We start from the raw sequence: 27,198 nt of genomic DNA on the forward strand, positions 1-27,198 counted from the left end.
CATATTTTCCTATCTAGCTTTGTGTGTGCGATTTCACTTATTTTTTGTGTGGCTCATTGTGTTCAGTGCTGTGTTGTTGCCGCCAACGACCTTTTTGACTTCTTCATTTGTATATTCTTTTTTGCTTTGTGATGCGTGCAATGACAGCATTTTCAGCGGCTACATTTGCTCATTGGTATGTCGTGTCGGTGCTGTTTTTTGCCAATATTTGTTTTACCTATTCAACCAAACTCGTTGTGGGCTTTCGCCAAGCTAATGCTAATGCAATAGGAAATTGCGCTTCAATTGGGCTTGGCTTTGTTGTGTTTGAAATCGGTCAACGTCTTTGGTACATTGGTTTTTTTTATACATTTATAATATAACATATATTGTACATAACATAATTGTACTTATTTTTATAATCACACATACTGACATCACTGTTGAAAGGGTTGCATATGCTTTTTGCGAATATGAGCACCTCATGCAGCTAACCGTTAATCATCAAATATAACTTATTTCCCCTGTTAACATGCTACAAATTCGTGACCATTGTGATTCTCCAAGCCTCACAAGATCGTGTGAAAAACTGAGGAAGTCATACGTGTATATAACAAGACATCCATAAATCCAAAAATTCGCTCAGTTAGCATTAGATTATGTATTTCATGTTTAAAATCCAATCGAATGTTTCCATATTTATTCTTTAGAGTATTAATTTTTGTTGATGCAGAAGAAATTCCAGAATGTTATTAAAGATTCGCCTACGAAAAAATTTAATATTAACATTGTAATATAATTTATATGAATATTAAACATTAAGCATAAGGCAAAAATGTTCTAGAATAAATCCAGGTTCTCACTATGGTGCTCTTATTATTTACTGTAAATCTCATACTAACATCGCCTTCACCATTAAACAAAAAGGAAATACAAACTTGTGGAACCTGAGCATCCATAGTGGCAATTATCACATACATTTATTATTATTGTTTAATTTCATGACAAATACCGCTATACCGGTTATACCTTTTAGGGAAAGTGATGCTTATGAAGTACGAACAAAAAAGTTGCCACAAAGCGACTGATGACTCTAGCTATTACTATGCCGCCTTTCAAGTGTTTTGAGCATCCTCTTGAATGAGCCGACGTAATTTTGTCATTTAGTAAGACAAAAAGTATGGAGACCGGAAAATAAATAAGAGGAATAAACAAAAACTTGATTTTTATAGTAGATAAAAGTTAATGAATATCTTTTATTATTTATGATCCGGTGTGACTGATATGTAGCTGCAGAAAAAGGAAGAAAAAGTGAGTAACCAGCGTTATCAATTTTGATTTAACGCTAAGTATTCCATTTTTATACTCTCGCTACAAAGTTGCTAAACATAACGGTTGTTTGTAACACCTAAAACTGAACGGGTTAGATATAACGTTATATATACCAATCAGTGATCAGGGTGACGAGGAAAGTTCAATCCGGATGTCTGTCTGTCCGTCCGTCTGTCCATCGGTACAAGCTGTAACTTAAGTAAAAATATGAGATATCTTAATGAAACTTGGAACACGTGTTCCTTGGTACCATAAGAAGGTTAAGTTTGAAGATGGAAGGAATCGGACCACTGCCACGCCCACAAAATGGCGATAACCGAAAACACATAAAGAGCTATAACTACGAGTATTATTATAACTATATTTGGATGTAATTTGTTTGGGAAAGTGGGCGTGGCCCCGCCTCTAAGTTTTTTGCACATATCTCGTAAACTACTAAAGCTATATCAAAAAAATTTTCTAGGGTCGTTTCTCTTTAGGTACTACCTTATATAGTCCAAAAATGGAGGAAATCGGATTATAACCACGCCCACTACATTTATCGTCCTTCTAAAAATCGTCGAAATCGGATCATAAATTTTCAAGGCCCCATATATCGAACATGAGGACATCAGGGCTTCCAAGCTTCTGTGCAACATGTTGCGAGAGTTTAAAATTATGCACGGAATTCCGCCTTTATCGGCGTTAGTCCATGCTTTAAATTAACATTTAACTTATCATTTGTTTCATCAATGCGTTTAAAAAATGTTGCAGTATTTGTTTTATCTTCGTATACAGCAACATTTCACCTGTAAACATCTACTTTATAAACATTTGTATTCTCAACTTTTGTTTCGGCAACATTTTATCAAATCTTTGCAACTTTGTTGCTTTAGTCCGAGCTCTTGCAACTTTTTGCGCTCTATGTTGCTAGACGATCGCTCAACTCTTTCGTGTTGCTTGCAAACCTTTGACAGCTGTGTCGCTGCAGCGTACCCTCTGCTAAGCGCTTGCGGCTGTTTTGCGTGACGTTTTCAGGGATGCGCTTGTCGACGCCCAGTCAGTTTGCAACGGGAATTCATTTGGTTAAGACGTTTCTTTCGGTATAATGTGTCTTCGATGCGATTTTGTTCAAGCCTAACGGTTTGTTTAGTGCGATAGAGGCATTAATAAAAAACAAAAAAAATTATTTGTATCCCACGACTAACCAACGGTTGCACTGAATTGAAAGTCGTGCTCAAAAATTAAATCGAATTAAAATAAGCAGCAAAAAGAAAGTTCCAAGAAAAATATACTAAAATTATATGTAAAAATGTGGACATTGCTATTGCCATAATTATGGTATAACTGTTAATTATAAACGAGTGCAAGCGTGTTTAAATGAAAAATTTTATATAACATCGTATTGAAAAGAAAGTTGTAAATGTGTTAATTACAAATCAATAAAGTTTATGAGGGGAAAAGATAATGAAATTTATTTTTTGTGTACAAAATACATTTGTTTCAAGTCAACTTGTAAAATACAAAAGCATCTCTAAATTTAATTTTATATATAAAATCAAAATATTATTTTAAGGACTCGCAGTAAAAAGTTTACAAATAAATAACAAAAACGGCATTTCAGAAAAATATAATTTCCTGATTTCTTTATTGCGGGTAATCCATTTTTCGATTGGAATACAACAATATGAATATTGTAAGTATGGCAACACCGTAAAACTCGATGTGTAAAATAATTTTAGTTTTATTATAAAATATTATACAATGAAAAGCTACATCAAATATTTGGATTATACCGTATCATTCATGCCTGAATACCAATTAAAATCAAAAACTCAACAAACACTCAAAGAAGCCAAACTCTTTAAGAAATATAATATTACACAAAAGCAATTGAAAATTTTTTTAAACTTTGAACAACACAAAGACTTAAAGAGCTAATGAAAACGAAAGCACCATATCAGAATAATATATTTTCCTGATTTCGTTATTCCGGACAATTAATTTTTCAATTGTAATACAATAATATGGATTTTGTAAATATGGTAACACTTAAAAAACTTTTTAGTTTTGTTGTAAAATATTAAACAATGGAAAACCATATAAAAATAACTTATGTGATACGATTAATACAAATTATAATCGATGTAGTAAAAATGAATGGATAAACTAAATATTTATTTTTTAAATTTAAATACAAAGCAAATATTTATTCATATTTATTCCCTACCCTTAATGGACAGAAAGCTTTTGCTCAAGTCTAATTAAAATCGCAGACTCAATAAACACTCAAAAGCAATTGAAGATTGCTACAAGCTTTGAAAAACACAAAGACTTAAAGAGCTAATGCAAACACTTGTTTTACTTACCAATTAAATGAATTATGTCAATGGGTATATTATAAGCATGAGGCAAATTAAAATTGGCCAGTGTGTAATTTCTTTGTACAATTAATGTTATTAATGCAAACGCAGCTTTAGTTTTTTTTTGTGTATTCAAGATTAGCTCTTGCGACCCATGGGAAAAAATGGCAACAGCAATTTTCGCTCCATTCAGATTATACATCAGTAATTTTAATGGAATTTGTAAATGTTTAGCGAAAATCACATTTTTAATTTCTGTCTGTCTCGTAAATCAAATTTACTAAATTTTCTTCCCATTGACCTCACTGTTATGCCTATTGACACTGACAGACAAACTGACTAATATTTCTCTGTTGAAAATACGTGCACATTACTTAAATCCTATTAGTTTTTGTTTCATTTTTAGGCAGTACAAAGGAAATTATGTGAGGCGTGAGTAAAACCAAAATTAAATTATGCTTAAGCACGCAAAGGCCAGGGACAGTGCATTTATAATAGAAGTGTGTTTGTATTTATGAAAAAAATCTTTGCGTGAATGTCTAAAATTATTGTTGAGGGCTTATGAGTTTGCTTAACAAAGTTCGTATAAATTGATTTCAAACTTGTTGTTGTTATTTCCAAGGCATTGCTGTGGCCAACCCCCAACAAGTTCGTTGCTTAAGTCTTTAGTATTAAAGAGTGATGCGCTTACATAACTCCATACCAATACAAATTCAAGTGGATTTGACTTGAATTACTGTGAAAATAAATAAATAAATAGTAAATAAGTCATACATCTTACTAAGGTCATTTTATAGAAGAAATAAAGATGAGGCATATAAATATAAATAAAATATTGTGAGAAAAACACTTTGTTTCACAGTTCACTACAAATAATGCCTTAAAACCACAATTTATTCGACATTTATTTAGTGATTTTCTTTAATTATTATGAAGATTTTTGTCCAAATTTAATACTTCTCAAAAATTAATTAACCTATATATCTTAATAATTATGGAAGCGCAACTTTTACATGAAATTATTATGAAATACTAGAAATACTAAACTTTCTATTTCTTTTACAATAAATTGATGGTTTTGTTAAAAATGTGATAGTAGAGTTGTTCGTTGAAGTCGGAGACACCTTTAAAGGCCTATCAAACTGCTATTCTGAAGCTTCGTGATTAATGTTTCATTTACTTTTCCTTTTTTAAAATTCAAAGCCAAGCCAAAATCAAAAATCTTGTGTTTCGGCAAGTAATAAGAGTAAAAAATGTCGAGAACAAAATACAGACGAATGTAGTAACACTGTAGACGGTCTTTAATACCGTAATCGAGTTATGAGATGCATGCGAGGATCAATTGCTTAAGGAAGAAATTAAACATGTCTGGCCTGTCCATAACTGGCAGAAGCTGTGAAAAAAGATATTAATGTTGACAAGCGGACAGCCAGACGTGCAGCCGCATACTCATCGGTGGCAGATGAACTGACAAGCAGTCAGTCAACTATTAGTGATGAAGATGCCTTAAACAAACTGATGAACAGTGAAGTGTGCAAACAGCCAATAAAGAAATTTCGAGTACTTACGAGACCATACTTTTGCACACATATTGCATAATAAGATAATATCGCAAGCAAGCTACAGTACTGGCACTGCCAATTTTCACTCCAAAAACATGTAAAAAAGTAATATGAAGTGAAATCAGTCAAAGCCCAGCTACTTAGTCCCACAAATAAAATATTTTGAAAAATTCAATCAAACCAAAGATTAACTAAAATTACCGCTGCAGATGCTGCCACACGGAAGAAAGTGTATGTATATGCACAAATTATGTTTGTTGTTGATATTATTTCTTTTTTGTGGCGGATGCCATTGACATTGGGTTGCATCAATTGGTTGCATAAACATGCATATGCACACGGCCACTTTTAATGCTTATACGAATATTTACAAGCTGCACGCCTCCGATTTGGGGTTTCTTCTTTCTTTTGTGTACATATGTGTGGGTAATAAAACTTGGTAGTCCATTGACGATGCCAAACAATGAACGGCAACTAACTGAACAATAATCAAGACAAAACAGCAAAAGCACATTTTTAATGGAAAAGTTTAAGGAAAAGAAAAAAACGACAGATGTTACAATAAAGCACATGAAACATAATTAAGTTTTCCCACATCTGTACAATAATTATAAGTACATACATTCCGTAAAAGACATGACTTCGTTGTTGGTTTTTTATCACTCACAAATAAATATAATATTACAACACTAGAAGCATTGAAGAGTTCGAATTGGAAGAGTGGCTGCAACAACAGCATCAGCCAAAGATAAAAGTTCTTTATTTGACCGATATATCAACACACATACATATATACATATTTACAAAAACAGCAACAATTCTAGCATTTCGAATATCTTCATAACAGTTAATATTGCTGAGATTTATTTTTCGTTATTTTTTTTTATTTTGCATTATCATGTGAAACTAATTGGACTGGCCACACAGTATGCTGAAGATTTAAAGTAACACATTGTTGCACGTTCAATAAAGAAGAAAAATTGCGGAAAGGAAAAATTTAGCTGGGTAAATGCATTGCACCGTAACTGCAGCAATACACATGTGGATATGAAGACACAGTTTCAATACTTTTTAATACACTTTCTTTGTGGTATAGAAGTAGCAGTGTTCTTCTAATTTATATATTATTCTCTCTTTAAGAGAATTATCGCCCTAGTTATCATTGTTTTACGATACAAAAAATTTAACGAACCTTAACCTACAAGAGTCTGCAAATATTTATTTCGAGGAATTTTCAGTTATTTTTTGTTATTTTTATATTTTATATTGCTATTAATTATTTTTCATTTTTTTTTAATTCATTCACAACATACACTTATATATTTAAAACACTTTATAACTATATACGAAAATTTATAATAATATAGCTGCAAGTAGTGCCACCTAAAACACTTGTGAATGCGGTTTCAATGTCATCATACATGTTACATTTTAAGTTATGACCGCATTTTACAATTAAAATTCAACAAATATTTACATACACATTTGGAGGCCTAATTGTATAGACTTACATATATGCTGGCATATTAGAGTGGCAATTTTCTTTTTATTTTTTTAGTGATCACTGAATCTAAATGGCTTTTTATTTACATATTTAAGGTGATATTTTACCTCAAATGCTCGTACCATATTATACATACCATATTGTAGGAGTTAAGCTGCCTTTATGCTTTGCAGAAGGTTATATAAATATTTTTTTAATAAAATCAAACCTAATGTAATCTGAAGACCGATAGCTGTTGATTTGGGCACCCAAAGCGGGCTCACGCGATTGATTTTTGTCGACACGCACAAGTCAATACTCATAGAAAAGTTATAAGCATTATTTGCTTAATTGCAAATTTTTATTTTCCCCATTAGCAATATTATTAGCAGCACATGCACGAAATCGAAACCCGTGCGGCACATCTTTTACCATCGGTTTTCAGGATATGAAATTTTCTACGAAATTTATTTTTTTTGGAAAATTTTAATTAACGGCGAAATTTTTTTAATATTTTGCCTTTCGTTATAATTTGTGTTTTCCTTGTTACACTCTCAACATAAAGAACAACGATAATTGCAATGTATTGTCGATGAACTTCACTCAAAGAAAAATTTCATCAACGAAAGTTTCAATGGAACTTCACTTGAGAGAGGAGTAAGATTTATTTCGAACTGCTCTCGTAAAAGCGAACATACAACTAAGTAATCACATTTTTAATTAAGAACATAATTTTTATTCCACAAAAAAGACTAGAGATACTTCAAGGACAGCTGGAATATGTAGCGCTCAATATTCGCCTTTATTCTTCACCGATACATTTTCGGTTCCTTTTAGTTATAATAATATTTTGTAATCAAACAAATTGTGATTAATTTATTTCAAAACGCATAAATTTTATAGACACGGTTTAACCCTCGAGTGAACTTGACCATATACCATTAAATGCGGCATCACCACATGAAATATGAAGATAATTTGGTTTTTAATTGTCAACTTTGTCAGCGCAAACTCGATGAATAGAAGCTGTGACACCCCGCAGCGTTGAGATAAAGTAGGGAATCGATTTGGAATTTGCACATATTTTTTATTTTTGATACTCGAGTTTGGTAGACAATGGAAAGTGTTTTTAGCAAAACATTAGCATAACTAAAGAAAATCATATAAAACATTTTGGGATAAATTTATTGAATAAATTAAGTCATTGAAGTAGCTATACAAGTTTTAATGTATTGAATTTTTATGTTTGATTTTGGTTAGTTAAGATTAGTTGTTTCATAGACAAATTTAAAACATTTCTTTATACCTAAAATAGATATGACTGATTTTGATTTACGCATGTTTGAATTTATGGAAATTAACACCTTGGGATTAATATATGTGGGTTTTTAAAAAGCGACTCCACAAGCCAAAAAATTCAAATACAAAATACACTTAAAACTTAGTTGTGAGCGATCAAAATACATATTATTGTATAAACTGAATAAAAATATTATTTTTATTGATTTTCACTTAAAACTTATTCAAAACTTATTCGCTATGTTTTGCGCTAAAATAATATTATTTCCAATATGAAAGAAGCGCATCACCATTACTCATGAGTCCCAACACTTTTAAGTGTCACATCACACAACAATTTGGAGTAATCCCTACCCTTTTTTGAGGTTTCCTTACATCCCTCCAAAAGATTTTCAGTTTATTTAAAATTTAAATTTTATTCTAGTTTTAATAACACACAACTTGTTGATTTTGCCAATTCCATAAAGAAAATGTTTTTGTTTTCCTTAATTTTTCATACTTTGGTTCGCTTTAAATATGAATAAAATGTGAATTATTGCGAAAATGAAAAGTGTTAGTAGCCTCATCGTTATTCGAAGAAGTGGCAAACAATATGGTACTCACACAAATTTAAGCACCTGTCGATATATGAGTGTTTGGCCATTTAACCTGGCTTTGGACACTGTCTGTGTGTGCTTATTCGTTGAACTGGCGGCAGCTTTTAGGCGCTTAACGTGTCGGCTTACGGCAGTCGATAAGTGACTTTAAAGCCAGTGAACACACGCGAAAAAGACTCGTGACTCCATACTTAGATGCACATGCCAAAGAAAATTTCGTAATTAACATATTTAAAATACGTTTCGCATTATTGCTCTTTAAAATTTTAGTTGCTTACACTGTACGTATACATAAAGGGTGATTTTTTAAGAGCTTGATAACTTTTTAAAAAAAAAAAAACGCATAAAATTTGCAAAATCTCATCGGTTCTTTATTTGAAACGTTAGATTGGTTCATGACATTTACTTTTTGAAGATAATTTCATTTAAATGTTGACCGCGGCTGCGTCTTAGGTGGTCCATTCGGAAAGTCCAATTTTGGGCAACTTTTTCGAGCATTTCGGCCGGAATAGCCCGAATTTCTTCGGAAATGTTGTCTTCCAAAGCTGGAATAGTTGCTGGCTTATTTCTGTAGACTTTAGACTTGACGTAGCCCCACAAAAAATAGTCTAAAGGCGTTAAATCGCATGATCTTGGTGGCCAACTTACGGGTCCATTTCTTGAGATGAATTGTTCTCCGAAGTTTTCCCTCAAAATGGCCATAGAATCGCGAGCTGTGTGGCATGTAGCGCCATCTTGTTGAAACCACATGTCAACCAAGTTCAGTTCTTCCATTTTTGGCAACAAAAAGTTTGTTAGCATCGAACGATAGCGATCGCCATTCACCGTAACGTTGCGTCCAACAGCATCTTTGAAAAAATACGGTCCAATGATTCCACCAGCGTACAAACCACACCAAACAGTGCATTTTTCGGGATGCATGGGCAGTTCTTGAACGGCTTCTGGTTGCTCTTCACCCCAAATGCGGCAATTTTGCTTATTTACGTAGCCATTCAACCAGAAATGAGCCTCATCGCTGAACAAAATTTGTCGATAAAAAAGCGGATTTTCACATTTCGAACCGAACACTGATTTTGGTAATAAAATTCAATGATTTGCAAGCGTTGCTCGTTAGTAAGTCTATTCATGATGAAATGTCAAAGCATACTGAGCATCTTTCTCTTTGACACCATGTCTGAAATCCCACGTGATCTGTCAAATACTAATGCATGAAAATCCTAACCTCAAAAAAATCACCCGTTATAAACATAATATGAATACGTGTGTATGTATATATTTGTATGAAATTTTAGTTTTACGCTTTCGCGAATCTACAAATACATATATCGCTGTATTCAAAAGTAAAGTTATATCCTTCTCCATGAAAAATAAGTGAAACATAGTTTTAATGCAGCAAAAGCGATTATTGGTTGCGCTAATCGGTGCTACTGTAAATTTAGCGAGCTATAACAGCAGCAAAAGTCAAGTTTTTGCCATAAACACATTTCTTATATATGTAGTATTTTTGTATTTGCCACACTTCAGTGTATGATATTGAAAAAGTTAAAAACAAGTGGATAGTGCAAAGTACCAAGAACGTGACTGTGTGTCCACATTGCACTTTGTTTCGGTACTAATTTACTGCATAAACTCAAAATTACTTAAGCTATGTAACAGGGTGGTATAAAGCCAAGAAATAAAATCAGCACTGATTCGAAACCAGTACATATTTTCACTGAATTACCTAAGGATAACAAATCACTATTCGAAACCAATGCATGGTGTTCAAATGAGCAAATCGTGCGTTCAAATTACAAATTGCTGATTTGTCTGCAAAATGTGGTAAAAGCACAAGCAGCATAAAGAGAAAGACTTCAAAGGAAAGCAAGTAATTTTTTTCTCTAATAAATGAAATAATACACGAGCGTTTTGCATGCAAATTTGTGGAGTATGCAAGCGTTGCAGACACCTCGCCAACACTGCTCTTGCCACATCGTGCATATCCATGCCACATTCATATTTTTATTTGCATATAGTATTTGTACATAAGCGATTGTTATGGTGGATATACATCAATATAAACGTCTGACTGGGCGAATGAGTAATTTGTGCGTCTGGTAATTGCGCAGGAATTTAGCGTAAAGATTTAATTTGCCTGATATTTGCAACCTAATTTGTCTGCACTCATTAACAAATGAATTTGGTGCTTAATAATTATTTTTTTTTGTATTGCACTTTAGATCAACACCAATTACGTCCTATAATCAAATATAAATATTATACAAGCTGAGCTATGAGCACTTCTTAACTCGGCTTTAATATTAAAATTATACGTTACACATTTAAAATACACGCCAATTGCATATTTGTATATTGTTACATTAATATGACTTGTAAATGTTAATCGGAAAAGCACAACGTCTCTGCGATGCCTTCACACAAGCCGCAGTAGAGTCCGCGCACACAAAATTTAAAATCTCTCTCTGCCGCAAATACTTGCAAATCACTCAAATCCTATTAGTTTTCGTACAAGTTTTAGGCAGTTTATAGAAAATAGTGTGAGGCGTGTGAAAAACAAAAATTAAATTATGTTTGGACACGTAAAGGTCAACACGAGTGTATTTATAATGTAAATATATTTACACAAAAAAAAATTTGCGTGGGTTTACAAAAGTATAGTTGAGGGCTTATGAGCTTGCTTAATAAAATTCATATAAATCAAATTTAAATATATTGTTATTATTTCCAAGGCACAGCTAAGACCAACCCCAAGCAACAAGTTCGTTGCTTAAGTCTTTCATTTTAGAGGAAGATGCGCTTGCGCAACTTAATACAAATGGAAATGGATTTGAGCTTGAGCTAATGTAAAAACACATAATTTATCTTACGAGCATGAGTTGTATATCACACCAAGGCCATTTTTTTGTTATAAATAATATAATATAATATAAAGAAGTATATGATACAAAGAAAAATATGGTGCAAATATAATTTTCTTCTTTTAAAGTACAGCTGCTTAACAGTGTAGTCAGAGACACCTTAAAAGCCCATCAAACTACTTTTCTGAAGCTTCGTTGATAAATATTCCAGTGTACTTTTACTTTTGTGAAATTCGATGCCCAATCAAAATTAATAAGCATAAAGGCAGGCAAGGAAACTCGTTCGTGCAATAAAAGAGTTCAAAATTAAAAACGAATCGCTAGCAGAATACAGATGAACATTGCAATGTGGACGGTCTTTAGTACCGTAACCAAGTTATGAGATGCATACGAGGACAAATTGCATAAGGAAGAAATTAAATATGTCTGGTCTGTCCATAGCTGGCAGAAGCTGTGAAAAAAGATATTAATGTTGACGAACGGGCAGCCAGACTTGCATCCGCACACACATCGGTGGCAGATGAACTGACAAGCAGACAGTCAACTATTAGTGACGCATGCCGCAAGGAAACAAAACGCTTTAAACAAACTGATGAATGGTGAAGTGTGCAAACAGCCAATAAAGAAATAGCTTGCTTGCAAGTACTTACGTGACCATACCTTTGCACATATATGTATGTAAACATATTGCATAACAACGTAATCTCACCAGCAAAGAAGAAGCTGCAATACCGGTAAAACCAATTTCCACATCAAAAATTAAAAAAAAAGTTAATAAAATATAGTCACCGAGTCCTAAAAAATATAGTAAATTGTGTGAAAATAAAAAATTAACTAAAATCTCCGCTGAAGATGCTGCCACACGGATGAAAGAGAATATGCATACAGTGTTGTAGTTTCTGTTGTAATTATTTCATTTTTGTGGCGGATGCCATTGACATTGGGTTGCATCAATTGGTTGCATAAACATGCATAAGCACACAGGCACTTTTAATGCTTATATGAATATTTACAAGCTGCACGCTTCTGATTTGGTCTTTCTTCTTGCTTTTGTGTACATATGTGTGGATAATAAAACTTGGTAGTCCATTGACGATGCCAAACAATGAACGGCAACTAACCAAATAATATTGAAGACAATGCAGAAAATCCCGCCAAAGAGAAAACGTAAGAAAAAAAGTTATAAAAAATTAAGGAAAAAGAAACAAACTACACATATTACAATAAAAAACCTACAACATTGGTAAGCTTTTCTACATACATTTACAAGTACATGTATTCCCCAATAGGCATGCCTTCAGTGATGCTTTTTTACCATTCAGATATAAATAAAACAAATAACACAAGCAAAAAATTTGATGAGTCGCTGCAGCAACAGCATCAGTCAGAGATAAAAAAAAAATATTTGACCGTGACGTCCGATGATCGGTCTGAATTTACATATAGTTTTATACATTTATGTGTATGTGTGTGCGAGAGCTTTTTTTGGGAAAATTACTTAACTGATGTAATTTCTTTTTCGCACGCGTAATTGGCCAGTGTATTACCATTATGTACAATTGCCTAACTGTGCATCATTTTGTCATAAATATTAAATATTTAAATTAAATATTTGTCAAAATTTTATGAGGATTGGTATCTCTGCGTAACTGCTACAGAAGCGAAAATTTAGTTAGTTGCAGTGTGGTAGGCAGTAAGGCAGCTGCAAAGCTTTATTTTTGTAATCAGTAATTTGTTTTCGAGCGTTGCACTTATTTGCAACACAACTAGTTGCATATTTCGAGATTCGGTTCTGTAAATATTCCTACTAACTAATATTGCTAAGTTTCTTCCATACTTTGCTGTTCATTTTATTGCTAGCTGCAACTGACTGTATACTTGGACTTATAATTGAGAGCAGTACATTTTTGCAATGAAAAAAAATGCGGAAAGGAAAATATAAAGTGGGCTAAATGCATTGCGCCGTGACTGCCTCGACATACATATGTACATAAAGACGCGCCTCATACTTCAAATGGCAGTGGTAGTATTCTTGTTGTTTATATTTTTCTCTCTTTATGGAAAATATTACCATAGATAAAGTTGTCTTATAATAGAAAAATGAGATACCTACAAGAGTTTGCGAGATTTGTTTCAAGGTGTTGGTGGTTTTTTGATTTTTTTTTTAAGATTTTTGTAAATTATTTGCCGTGTTGCAATGTAAAGTACCACAACTTACGCGCATAAGTACCCAAATTCACCTTATATACATAATAAATAATACACATGCAAGTAGTGTGTGTATTCCGCCGTTTAAATAAATTGTTGCCACCAAAAACACTTGTAAATACTATTTCAATGTCACCGTACATGTAACTCTTTAAGTTTTGGCCGCACTTCACAATCAAAATTTAACAAACATTTACATTGGTATTTGGAGGCCTAATGGTGTAGTCCCTTCGCTTATTAGAGTGGCAATTTTCTTCTTTATTTATTTAGTGAGCTCTGCATCTGAATGATACTTTTGTTTGTACATTCAATTCATGTTTTTTTTTTAACTTTTTCAAGTGGTGAATCTTATTGTATTTCAAACACTTCATTTTATATTTTAGCAAACCGAAGAAAAATTTGACTTATTTTCATTATATTGGTGATATTTTACCTCATATGCTAACACTATATTATATTTGAAGAGAATTTAAGGTATAATGTCGTAATACTGTAAGGGTTAATCAAGCGCGATTCTTGTTTCGTCGATACCGTACCGGTATTTTTGATGTTAAATATACGCCACGCTCTGGAAGGCCAATTTTCAAAAATAACGATAAAATTATGGAAATCGTCGAGTCTGACCACTACTGTTTCGCAGTAACTGCGGGAGCTTGGGTGGGTGGTTCTCTTACATCAACCTTATAGTAGAGACCTACAGTAAGGATAAATTTATGAAAATCGACTGTCCTAGTTTTTTGGCCAATAAGGACGGGGATATCGATATAGTGACATATGAAATTACTAAATTATTAAAAATGTAATATAGTCTCGAGAAGTTTTGGAACGACTATGGCAGATGTAATTTCGAACTTGTAAATAGATTTATTGTTAATGTAATTTACCAACAAACCCGATACAACGCTGAATAACATGCGTTTTTCCCTTGTTGTTTTTATTTAATTGAAACGATAAATGCGTAGTGGCAGTCAATTACAAGAAACATTTTTTAATCCATTATTAATCAATAAAATATTCAACACCTTGCATAACGCACTAAAATACTTCATATAGCCAAACATCTCAAAGAAAGTCGAAGAGTGATAGATCGATCCCCAACAGTCGCTGATTGAAGTATTCAATGTGGGTCCACGCGATTAATTGCTTCTGTCACGCAAATAAACATAATCTGCTTCATTGTCAGTTTTTTATTTACGCCGTCAATAGCATGATTAGCGACGCATGCGTGAGGGCGGCGGCTGTGAGCGCACCTCTATTCGATACAAACTTATGTCACTGGTCGTGTTCCCACATATTCCGTATCTCATTGCCATTCGGGAAATGCAAATTTTCACTTTTGTCGTGATATTTTAATGAAGTGCGAAGTGCGAAAACTAATATTTGGCATCATCGTTTTTATGCAGAATTGATATCTTCAAAACAGGATAGTGACACTTTCGAGGAAATTCGAACTTGTATCGTAAAATCAATCAAAATCAAAACAACAAGAGTGGTGCAATACTTTATGTGCATCGAGAGAAAGACTGTTTAAGGATAAGTTCAAAATAATCGCTACTATTATTCTCTGGTCAACTTGGATTTTATGACTGGCGAGTTTTTCATAATATTTGATGAAGATTAATTTATTTCAAAATTCGTGAATTTTATTGTTTAAGCTTAACCCTGGTGTGACCTTGACCACACACCATTAATTCTGTTATCATTTATGAAGTATGATGTTTATTTAGCTATCCATTGATATTTTTATTAACGCCACCTTTATGAATAGAAGTTGTGACCTCCTTCGTCATTGGGATACAGTGAGCAATAATAGGCAGGCTTCGAAATTTGCAAATATGTTTTGTTTTTGAACTTGATACCCGAGTTTCTTAGACAATGGAAAATGTTTTTTGCATAACTAAAGAAAAACAACAAAAAATTTAAAATAAATTTGTTGAATAAATCAAGTCATTGATGTAGCTATACAAGTGATAATATGTTGTATTGTTATGTTTTATTATAAGCAGCTAACATGAGATGTTTCATAGGCAAATTCAAACCATTCTTTTATACTTTCAAATTAAGATGAATGACATTTATTTGTGCATGTTTGACTTCATGGTAATCAGCACCTTGGGATTAATATAATATATGTGGGTAACATGTAATCAAAATTGGATGCAACTAGACCACAGGTCTGAGTTATGTAAGCTGGGCTAATAAAAAATCATTATTTTCTTTCACTGTTCACTGTGTGAATCTTTATGAACTATTATTACTCTAGAAAATCAAATTCAAAACAATTTTGTTTGTATATTTAATGAAATAAATTGTATTCCATTTGGACATCACACGACAAAGGAAATCTCCTTTCTTTCAAATGACTCCCATTTTTTTATTTTTTTTTCTTTTCATTCAACTTTCTTCAATTTTTTATTTCTTTTCGTTTTTTCATACTTTAACTCGCTTTGAATGTGAATAATGTATGAATTATTGCGGAAATAAAAAGTGTTAGTAGCCTCACCGTTATTCGAACACTGGGCATATCATATGGTACTCACACAAATTTAACCGCCTGTCGGTATATAAGTGTTTGATCATTTAACCTGACTTTGGAGCGAGTACTGCACTTTCTGTGTGCACTCGTCCGTTCAACTAAAGGCAGTTTTGAGGCGCTTTACGTGTCGGCTTGCGGCAGTAGATAAGTGATTTTAAAGCCAGTGAGCATCACTAAAAGTACTCGTCAGTCCATACGTGTGCCATAGTGCGTACCATGCCAATAATAAAAAGAAAAAAATAACTTAATTAACATATCCAAAATACGTTTCGCATTTTTGTTCATCGAAATTTTAGTTATTTTATATACATAATAACTCGCTTACTTCTCCGACCTGCTGAATGGCAGTGAGAGTACAACACCAGGAGATGGCGAACCCGATCCCCAAATCGATGACGATGGAACAGATGTTCCATTACCCGACCATGAAGAAATTCGAATAGCAATTACCCGCTTGAAGAACAACAAAGCAGCGGGGGCCGATAGATTACCGGCAGAACTATTCAAATACGGCGGCGAAGAACTGATAAGGTGCATGCATCAGCTTCTTTGCAGAATATGGTCGGAAGAAAGCATGCCTGACGATTGGAATCTCAGTGTGCTCTGCCCAATCCATAAAAAGGGAGATCCCACAATCTGCGCCAATTACCGTGGGATCAGCCTTCTAAATATCGCATACAAGGTTCTATCGAGCGTACTGTGTGAAAGACTAAAGCCCACCCTCAACAAACTGATTGGACCTTATCAGTGTGGCTTTAGACCTGGAAAATCGACAACTGACCAGATATTCACCATGCGCCAAATCTTGGAGAAGACCCGTGAAAAGAGGATCGACACACACCACCTTTTTGTCGATTTTAAAGCTGCTTTCGACAGCACGAAAAGGAGCTGCCTTTATGCCGCGATGTCTGAATTTGGTATCCCCGCTAAACTAATACGGCTGTGTAAATTGACGTTGAGCAACACCAAAAGCTCCGTCATGATTGGGAAGGACCTCTCCAAGCCGTTCGATACCAAACGAGGTTTCAGACAAGGTGACTCCCTATCGTGCGACTTCTTTAACCTGATGCTGGAGAAAATTATAAGAGCTGCAGAACTAAACCGAGAAGGTACAATCTTCTACAAGAGTGTACAGCTCCTGGCGTACGCCGATGATATTGATATCATCGGAAGCAACAACCGCGCCGTTTGTTCTGCTTTTTCCCGCATGGATAAGGAGGCGAAGCGAATGGGTCTGGAGGTGAATGAGGACAAGACGAAATATCTCCTGTCATCAAACAAACAGTCGGCGCATTCGCGTCTTGGCTCCCACGTCACTGTTGACAGTCATAACTTCGAGGTCGTAGATAATTTCGTATACCTGGGATCCAGCATCAACAACGCGAACAATGTCAGCCTCGAAATCCAGCGCAGAATAACTCTTGCCAACAGGTGCTACTTTGGACTGAGTAGGCAATTGAACAGTAAAGTCCTCTCTCGACGAACCAAAATCAAGCTCTACAAGTCGCTTATCATTCCCGTCCTGCTTTACGGTGCAGAAGCGTGGACGATGTCAACATCAGATGAGACGACACTAGGAGTTTTCGAGAGGAAAATTTTGCGCAAGATTTATGGTCCTCAGAACATTGGCAACGGCGAATACCGCAGACGATGGAACGATGAGCTGTACGAGTTATACGACGACATTGACATAGTTCAGCGAATAAAAAGACAGCGGCTACGCTGGCTAGGTCATGTTGTCCGAATGGACGAAAACACTCCAGCCCTGAAAGTGTTCGATGCAGTACCCGCCGGAGGAAGCCGAGGAAGGGGAAGGCCTCCACTCCGTTGGAGGGACCAGGTGGAGAGCGACCTGGTTACACTTGGGATCTCCAACTGGCGCCGAACTGCAAAGGAGAGAGAGAGGTGGCGCACTATCGTCGATTCGGCTATAACCGGCTAAACGGTTGCAACGCCAATCACATACATACATACAATAACTCGCATATGAATGTATGAATTTTTATAAAACTTTTCAGTTCCACTCTTTCATCATAATATGAATTGTGAACAGAAAATATTCGCATACAAATAAGGAGTAGAGTTATATAAATATATTCAGTCGATATCAACATATAGTACTTCATATACATACTTCATGATACGTGTCTTATGATTTTCAGAAATTTGGAGAACTCTGAACACTTCGAATTAATCATAGAGATGAAAAAAACTTTAGAGTTTTATGCATTTTCGTGCTAAGGTAGACTAAAAATACCGTTTTATGGAACCTAGGTTAATCCTATTTCTTTGTTAAGTGAGGTGCAGTGTTTTGATTTGATATACATATGTATTACCTGGAATATAGTCGGAAGAAAGCATGCCCAACGATTGGAATCTCAGTGTACTCTGCCCAATCAACAAAAAGGCAGATCCCCCAATCTGCGCCAATTATCTTGGGATAAGCCTCCTTAACATCGTTTATAAGGTTCTATCGAGCGTACTGCGTGAAAAGCTAAAGCCCACCATTAACAAACTGATTGGACCTTATAAGTGTGGCTTCTTCTTCTTCTTCTTGACTGGCATAGAAACCGCTTACGTGGTTATAGCCGAGTCCACAACAGCGCGCCACGCATCTCTCCTTTTGGCAGTTTGGCGCCAATTGGTAATACCAAGTAAGACAGGTCCTTCTCCACCTGGTCCTTCCATCGGAGTGGAGGTCTCCCTCTTCCTCTGCTTCCACCAGCGGGTACTGCATCGAAAACTTTCAGAACAGGGGCACTTTCATCCATTCGAACAACATGACCCAGCCAGCGTAGCCGCTGTCTTTTTATTCGCTGGACTATGTCTATGTCGTCGAACAACACATACAGTTCATCATTCCATCTTCTGCGGTATTCGCCGTTGCCAATGTTTAAGGGACCATAAATCTTCCGCAAAACCATTCTCTCGAAAACTATTACTGCCGCCTCATGTTGACATCGTCCACGCTTCTGCACCGTAAAGTAGTACGGGAATGATGAGGGACTTGTAGAGTTTAGTTTTTGTGCGTCGAGAGAGGACTTTACTTTTCAATTGCCTACTCAGTCCATAGTAGCACCTGTTGGCTAGAGTGATTCTGCGTTGGATTTCAAGGCTGACATTATTATCGGTGTTAATGCTGGTTCCTAGGTATACGAAATTATCTACAACTTCAAAGTTATGACTGTCAACAGTGACGTGGGAGCCAAGACGCGATTGCGCTGACTGTTTGTTTGATGACAGGAGATATTTCGTCTTGTCCTCGTTCACCACCAGACCCATTCGCATCGCTTCCTTATCCAGGCGGGAAAAAGCAGAACTAACGGCGCGGGTGTTGTTTCCAATGATATCGATATCATCGGCGTACGCCAGTAGCTGTACACTCTTATAAAAAATTGTTTCTTTTCTGTTTAGCTCTGCGGCTCGAACTATTTTTTCCAGCATCAGGTTAAAGAAGTCACACGATAGCGAGTCACATTGTGTGGTTTTATACCTGGAAAATCTACATCTGACCAAATATTCACCATGCGCCAAATCGTGGAAAAGACCCGTGAAAAGGGCATCGACACACATCACTTTTTTGGCGATTTTAAAGCTGCTTTCGACAGCACGAAAAGGAGCTGCCTTTATGTCGCGATGTCTGAATTTGGTATCCCCGCAAAATGAATACGGCTGTGTAAGCTGACGTTGAGCAACACATGTGTTATTCGACGACATGTTCATAGTCCAGCGAATGAAAAGACAGCGGCTACGCTGGCCAGCTCATGTTTTTCGAAAGAAAGTGTTCGATGCAGTAGCCGCTGGTGGAAGCTGAGGAAGAGGGAGGCCTCCACTCCGATGGAAGGACCAGGTGGAGAAGGACATGTCTTCACTTGGTACTACCAAATGGCGCCAAACTGCCAAACGGAGAGATGCGTGGCGCGCTGTTGTGGACTCGGCCAATCAAGAAGAATAAGATATGTATTTCCTACCCCCTATTGGGAGTGTCGACTGCCAGTAGAATAGCTCCAGTCGATTAAGTTTAAGAGTAATTTCAATTATTATATTTCAGTGGTTATATTTCAATTTGCAATTGTGTAACTTTATCGACAAAATGCAAAAATTTCTACCGACTGAAAATTTTCTGTTGACAAATGAGATTGATCGGACACTTACAATAGAACCGATAGTAGATAATCGCTCAGTAGTCGATTTTCTACTGCCTGTCAACAATCAATCCAATGGAGAACAGCTCCAGTTTCCCTTTAAAACTTTTTACAATCACGTAAGTTACAGCAATTTGTATATTTTCCAATAACACAATTAGGTGGTCGTAGCGATTGCAATTTATTTTACCGCATCAAATCAAAATTACTCAAGCAAACTAACACAGACTGGTGTAAGGCCAAGAGATATACGTAATTGGCGGTGACTCGAATTGAATCCAGTACATAGTTCCTCTGCATTAAATGGGGATAACAAATCATTATTCACAAAACAAAATCTGGTGTTCAAATGAGCAAATCATGCGCTCAAATTACAAATTGCTGCGAAGAGAAAGACTGTAAAGGAAAGCAAGCAATTTTTTATCTAATAAATGATATAATACACGGGTGTTTTGCATAGAAATTTGTAGAGCATGCAATTGTTGCCAACACCTCGCCACAACTGGTGTTGCTACATCGAGCATATCTATGCCATATTCATATTGCCATTTGCATATAAGTGGTATGTTCGTACATTAGCGAGTGTTATGGTGGATATACATCAATATAAACGTGAAAATGCACGAATGAGTAATATGAGCGTCTGGTAATTGCGCAGGAATTTAGCGTAAAGATTTAAATGATCTGATATTTGCTATGTAATTTGTCTGCTCGTTTTTACTCATTAGCACATATAGTTGTTGCTTGGTAATCATATTTATTCCTGTATATGTATATACGTATAATTTAACATATCCGTGCGAAACCTATTGCAATTTAACACTTACACATTAACTTCGTTGTCTTTCGCATGCGCAAAGACTATTAAATGGAATTTTAATTGACTGAAGTTAATTATGTAATTTTGCATCAGTTGTTTATGAACATTTGCAAACTGGCTAAGCTTAAGGAAAAATGTCGTGAAATTTGTCGATAAAATCAAGCTTAAGATTTGGAATATATGCTTTATAAAGTTTTTCCAAAGTTTTCCTATAAGCTTTCGGTTCTTGCAGAAATTGTTTAACTTTTGGAACCAATTATATGAGAGAGTTAGTAATATAGAGGTATCGATTTCTTAAATTATATACTGCTCAATATATGAGATCATTAATAGAGATTAGTATCCAGACTTTCCGTCTTTCCCGGCACCGATTCATCGATAATAGAATTTAAGATGTAAGCTAAATGAAAAGTGTTAGTTAGAAAAACCAATCCAACTATTTTTGTGATATAACTCAATAAACTTAGAAATAAAACTATATTTCCCAAACCATTTTAGAAAATTGTGACCTGTCTTATATTGCTCTCACTCGCCACATTATTGCGCATTGCTTCGTGTGCAGAGGATGAAAACTCCACAGAGACGAATGAAATAATTCCACGAGAAGCAATCGGCAAGTTAGATTACTCCGTAAGACAAGCTTTGTTACGTGCCATAGACAAGTTAGAGCGAGAAGCAGCAAATGAAGACTACGATGAGGAAGATACGGAAGATCAGAATCCCACTGCCGAAGAAGCGCCGACAGCTATCGATGCGACCATTCTTAGCACGAACAACAGCAGCAGTGTTTCTACCACCACTTCGAAGGATGAAATACTCGAAGAGAGCACGAATAAGGCCGACGTGCATCCAACTGTACAGTTTTACACAGCCATTTTCGATGAGAAACATGCACACGAGCAACCATTGGCATCGTTTATCGATCGTTCGCGCTTCTGGAAGAAGACAAACAAAAAGGGTAACTCAGATACAGCGGTGAGTGTCAACGAGGACACCGTGGCGCACGCCTCCAGCACTTTCGAAAGTAGCCGACAGAGCACGCGCAGTGTTGCCAATGGACCCAACTCAAATACCGCAGCGCGTTTGAATGAAATCTCTGGTGAGAATTCGGATGAAGTGAAATTTGAGATACGTAAAACGCACTCACTTTCAGTGCCGACAACTTCAACTACAACAACAACAAGCACTACGACGACGACAACTACAACAACCGCGCGCCCACGTACAACTCGTCGTCCACGACCAACCACCACCACTACAACAACGACAACCACACCACGTCCCACACACAATGAAGACGGCGAAAATATCGAAGTGGTGGAGAAAGACGATATACGCATACAAAAGGCGCCGCTGGTGACCGCATTTACCGTCGATCTGGATGAACGCGGTGCAGCCAAGAATGTTATACCCATTGTCGATCCACCGAAGGTACAGCGCCCACTGGGCACAAACAATGCCCATCAGTCATTCGCTGCTGGTCCAACTATATCGAAGCTAAATGTTCTTCCCTCAAATTCGCTGTCTGGTGTGCCGCAAAGTAAGGCCGTGTACAGTAATATTGGGTTGGTGGCACCTACACAAGCAACCAACATTTTAGCAGCATCCACTACGCCATTTACTAATATTCTGCCAGCGGAGAGTTTTATTACCGTAAGTATGATTGCGTTTCAAAGCACATATTTCATTTCAGCCTTGCTTTATGACAGTTCGAAAATTATAGTAAAAATCCGCTCTTCGTGGTATTAATTTCTAGCTGCGAATAGTTCCACAGGAAGACATCCACATTTTGAAACAGTAAATATTTTAGAACTTCCCAGTAAGGATCAAGTAAAGATCAGAATAGAAAATGAGGGAGTGTGTGTAAGAGGTTCTTCTGTTACCGTAACTAGTTAAGTTTTCCAACGGAATTTCTTCGCCGACAGTAAGCCGTTGAGAGTTGGTTATTCTCTTCTTATTTTATCTCAGTTGAGAACTCAGGATTTCAAAAGAGCTTATGAGAAACCCATGCTCTTGGGGATATGTGGTTCTTGACGTTCATGGCCGTAACTAGAAGATCTCCATACCTCTAAAAGTTCAGTCACTAAATCAAATGGAGTCCCCCAGGCTCCAAGTACTAAATGTGGTTCTTACAAGCTCTCTAAAAATACTAAATCTAGTAATGTCCAGTTAGGTCTCTCGATCTGTGCATTGATCCCAAGAGAGCCTGCTTCTGTCTAACATCTTCCTCTCCAATAACTTCTTCTAATAATTCCCTTAAACATTTTCTTTCGTATCGTAGCCTTCTACGCAAACCCTCGCGGCGGTGAACGATAATCCGCACCAAGAAGGTGTAAGCAATTACCTAATCGAACGACAACGACAACTCGAACAACAAATCTATCAACTGAAACTACAAGCACAACAACAACAAGATTTAATTTTGCGTCAACTGAAATTGCTGGAGGAGCAAACGAAATTTAATGGCGTGCCGCACCCCACTGTGCAAACATTGCCAATCACAACTACACAGAGTTTCTTACAACCCATACAACAACAACAACAGCAAGCACAACAGCATCAACAATTAGCGGTACAACCAACGCAATCTGCAGCACTTACACCACCCGCAGTGCAACAACAACAATCACAAGTCGTCAGCTTCACCATACGACCCTCCGTGGAATTCATACCGAACACGGTCACCCAAAGTAGCACGTCATTTTTCAACACTTTCCCTGTCGATCAGCAATTACCGTTACGCGAGCGTGTTAATAGCTTTGCACATGGCGAGCAGCGCAACAATTACACGCCGAATATATTGCCGGTGACGCAACAACAATTGCCCATCAATGACCCGGTGCAAAAAGTCTTTCAAAATATACAAAACCTGCAGAGCCAGAAGGTGAATCCGACGCAGCCGCAAGCGACAAATGCCGGCACCTCAGTGCAAATACAAGCATCAAATCAATTTAAGTTCGCACCCACCTTTCCGACGGTGCAGACACCGTTAGAGGTGTCACTGTTCCAGGCGTTGCCGCAGCACAATCATCAGCACTTCCACGCGCAGCAGCCGCAGCAACAGCAACAACAAGCGCCGCTAGTGCCGGGCTTTTTGAGTCAGGCGCTGTTGGAACAGCAACAACAACAACAGCAGCAGCAACAACATCGCTCACGTTTATTCCGCCAGGAGGCAGGCACATCTAATTTCGGCCAAAAGCAGTCAATTACACAATTTCCCTCGGTCCAATCTGTCATACCCGCGTCCATACTGGGCCAACAGCAGCAGCAGCAGCAGCAACAACAACAGCAACAAACGCTGGATAATCAAAATTTCTATCGGCAACATTTGGATCCGCAAATTAGCAATCAACTGCAGCAGAATGCACAATTTTACCAACAACAACAACTGCAACAACCACCAGGTAAAGTAGCAAACTCAGTGAGTAGTAGCACTAGCACCAGCCTTAGCACGAGTAGTAGTAACCTTAGTACTAACATTATCACAAGTAATCGCTTAAATAACAGTAACAGAGGCTCTACGCAATCTAGTTTTAGCACTTTAAGTAACTCCCTCAGTAACCTCAGTGGCAATAAGTCGCCGCAGCATAGTTCCTCCACACGTAGCTTAAGTAGTAGAGATAAGTTTCACTATACAAATTTCGAAGAACTAAAATTAATTGGTAATGTTCTAGCACTAAACCGTGGCATTAACAACTTTGCACCGCCAACTTCACAAAACCTAAACTTCGCTGGACGCTTCTAAGTGTGGCACCTAGCCGTAGTCTAGTAAAGCATGAGCGCCGCGTCAATCTACGAGTAGATGCACTTCCACAATCACCATATCGGTATGTAGTAATGCACCGTTCTCTTAACTTGCCACACCAGTCAACCAGATGATGATGTCCTTCTCTTTATAAGACACAATCCAGTCCTTGGCGCAGCCGGCACATCACGAAAGCAACGCAATAACAACTCAATGGCTTCAATAGAAAAGTAAAATGCACCTGTTTAATATCAGCAAAATTTCAAAACTAACAATTGTTATTAACATCATAAATGCACTGTAATGAACTTGTGAAACACTTGTAAACAATTCGATATATGGATGTATGTATGTATAATACTAAAAAAATTTGGTTAATTTTATAATTCGCCAAAGGTCAAGGGCAATGACAAAATCTGATATTCCTTGATTACTTAATGATTATTTATACGAGTTGTTACCAGTTTTCTGACCCTTAGTTTGATTGAAATTTAATTTAATTCTAATATAATTACATAACCTGACTTTTACGACTCGCTTAGTTGAGTCATATGTTTAAAATTTTAAATGTATCCGAAAAATATTAGACAAAAATGAGAACACATTCTAATCTCAAACCAGATCATGTATAGTTAGGATTTAAAATATACTTTTTTTTCAACAAAGTATAAAATACCTGGCATATGCCGTTCTAATGATATTACCTATAATACACTACCCGACAGAATTAATCATCAAATATATACCATATTACTAACTATAAAGAAAAGAAAAGAAATAAAATATAGAAATCACCAATAAAGTAGATGTTATATCAGATCCGATATTCGTAGAAAATAATCATATATTTTCGGGATAAATTGAGAAGAAGTTCATGAGTTCTAATACGTAAACCAAAATTTCCACAACATCAAACCAGAAATATATTAGTTAAAAGGTATAATTTTATCTCGGAAGCAAATGTCAAAGCGATTTCCAAATAAGCAGATTTTCACACGTTTTATTCTGAATCATAAAATGTTTCATCAAAATAACATTTTTGTTCGTAAACCTATTGTTCTTTATTGTATCAATAGTGCAGTTCCCCCCATATATAGTGTATTATTCACATAATTCTCCCAACCTATTGGTAAATAACACGTGTTCCATGTTTTAAATTTTTTTATTAATTTCAAATGAAACCATCCGCTACAAAATTCTCAAAAATTGTATATTTGAAGATGTAGGATTACGAGTATATCCCGAATTAAACTCTTAAGCATTATTCATTGTCATTTCATACTAGTAGATTTTAAAGCTACGCATCATCGAATCAAATTGCCGTTATAAAAGAATTATATAAGTTAGTTTTTTTTATATAAATGAAGTTCAGTGTGTAAGTCTTTCCATCTATCTCACAATATTTTTTAAACACAAGAAAATTTTATTTTGTTTTGATAAGTCAGCATTTGGTAACATTACAAAATCAAAACAACATAAAGTCTTTAACATTTCATAACTTTTGTAATTACTTCCTAAACCATTTTAAAATTAAGTGTAACTTTGTTATTATTGTATGTTGTTCATTTAGTTTTAAGTTTTGTTTGTAAAATATATTTCTACTTTATAAGTAATCAACAAACATTGTACAATTATGACTACAACGAAATAATTAAAAATTGCCGATAATTGTTTTGTTTTGTTAAATAATGACTAAGTCAGATAGAACACTTCGATTTTACGAGACATTTCATATTACGAAAGAAAAGTTAAAACTTATACTATAATAAAAACTTGGGAATACTTTCTCATCAACTTTTGAATTTTATAAAATATAAATACTCAAATTGTTAATCAATATTTCCAAATTGACTTTAATGGCTCAATTAATATAAACAATAGAGATGAAAGAAGAAACATTATTATTATCATAGATCTACATGCTCTCAATTCAGTTGTCAAAGTTTGAAATGTCAAAGCAAAGGAAAGTGTTCTATCGGCCATGTCCATAAGAACCATATAAATTTGAAGGAGATATGTATTTATTTTATATAAATAAATCGTTAGTTAATAAAAAATAAAAAAATGTGTATCCGATTTAATGCTTAATAAATGAAATATACAGTAAGTATGTATTTTTAAAAATATATTATAATTACGAATTCAATTTAGAAGTTGTTGGCTTTCTTTTATAAGGGTTTACTGCTATAGTTTCAAAAAACAAATGGTTAGTTTATTAGTTAGTTTATACTCCCGCAACGTTAACTAGAGTTAGAGTACATACATACCAAAGTGATCAGCCGACAAGTAGATC

General features: G+C 35.6%; 1 protein-coding gene across 2 annotated transcripts; it reads left to right on the forward strand.

The window, feature by feature from the left end:
* Positions 1-2,332: 2,332 nt before the first annotated feature.
* LOC105214248 (putative mediator of RNA polymerase II transcription subunit 26) lies at positions 2,333-25,915 on the forward strand. Of its 2 annotated transcripts, XR_008472549.1 has the most exons (5): positions 2,333-2,986; positions 21,659-22,813; positions 23,442-24,564; positions 24,835-24,987; positions 25,061-25,915. XR_008472549.1 is itself a non-coding variant. In XM_011187574.3 (4 exons), exons 1-4 carry the CDS (start codon positions 2,978-2,980, stop codon positions 24,903-24,905), a joined length of 2,358 nt encoding a protein of 785 aa, XP_011185876.2. In that variant the 5' UTR covers positions 2,333-2,977; the 3' UTR covers positions 24,906-25,915. The 2 variants fall into 2 exon arrangements, 1 of the variants encoding a protein (XP_011185876.2); XM_011187574.3 differs by having other exon boundaries at positions 24,835-25,915.
* Positions 25,916-27,198: the final 1,283 nt, after the last annotated feature.

This window comes from Zeugodacus cucurbitae, chromosome 2 (assembly GCF_028554725.1).
Source record: "Zeugodacus cucurbitae isolate PBARC_wt_2022May chromosome 2, idZeuCucr1.2, whole genome shotgun sequence".
Taxonomy (NCBI): domain Eukaryota; kingdom Metazoa; phylum Arthropoda; class Insecta; order Diptera; family Tephritidae; genus Zeugodacus; species Zeugodacus cucurbitae.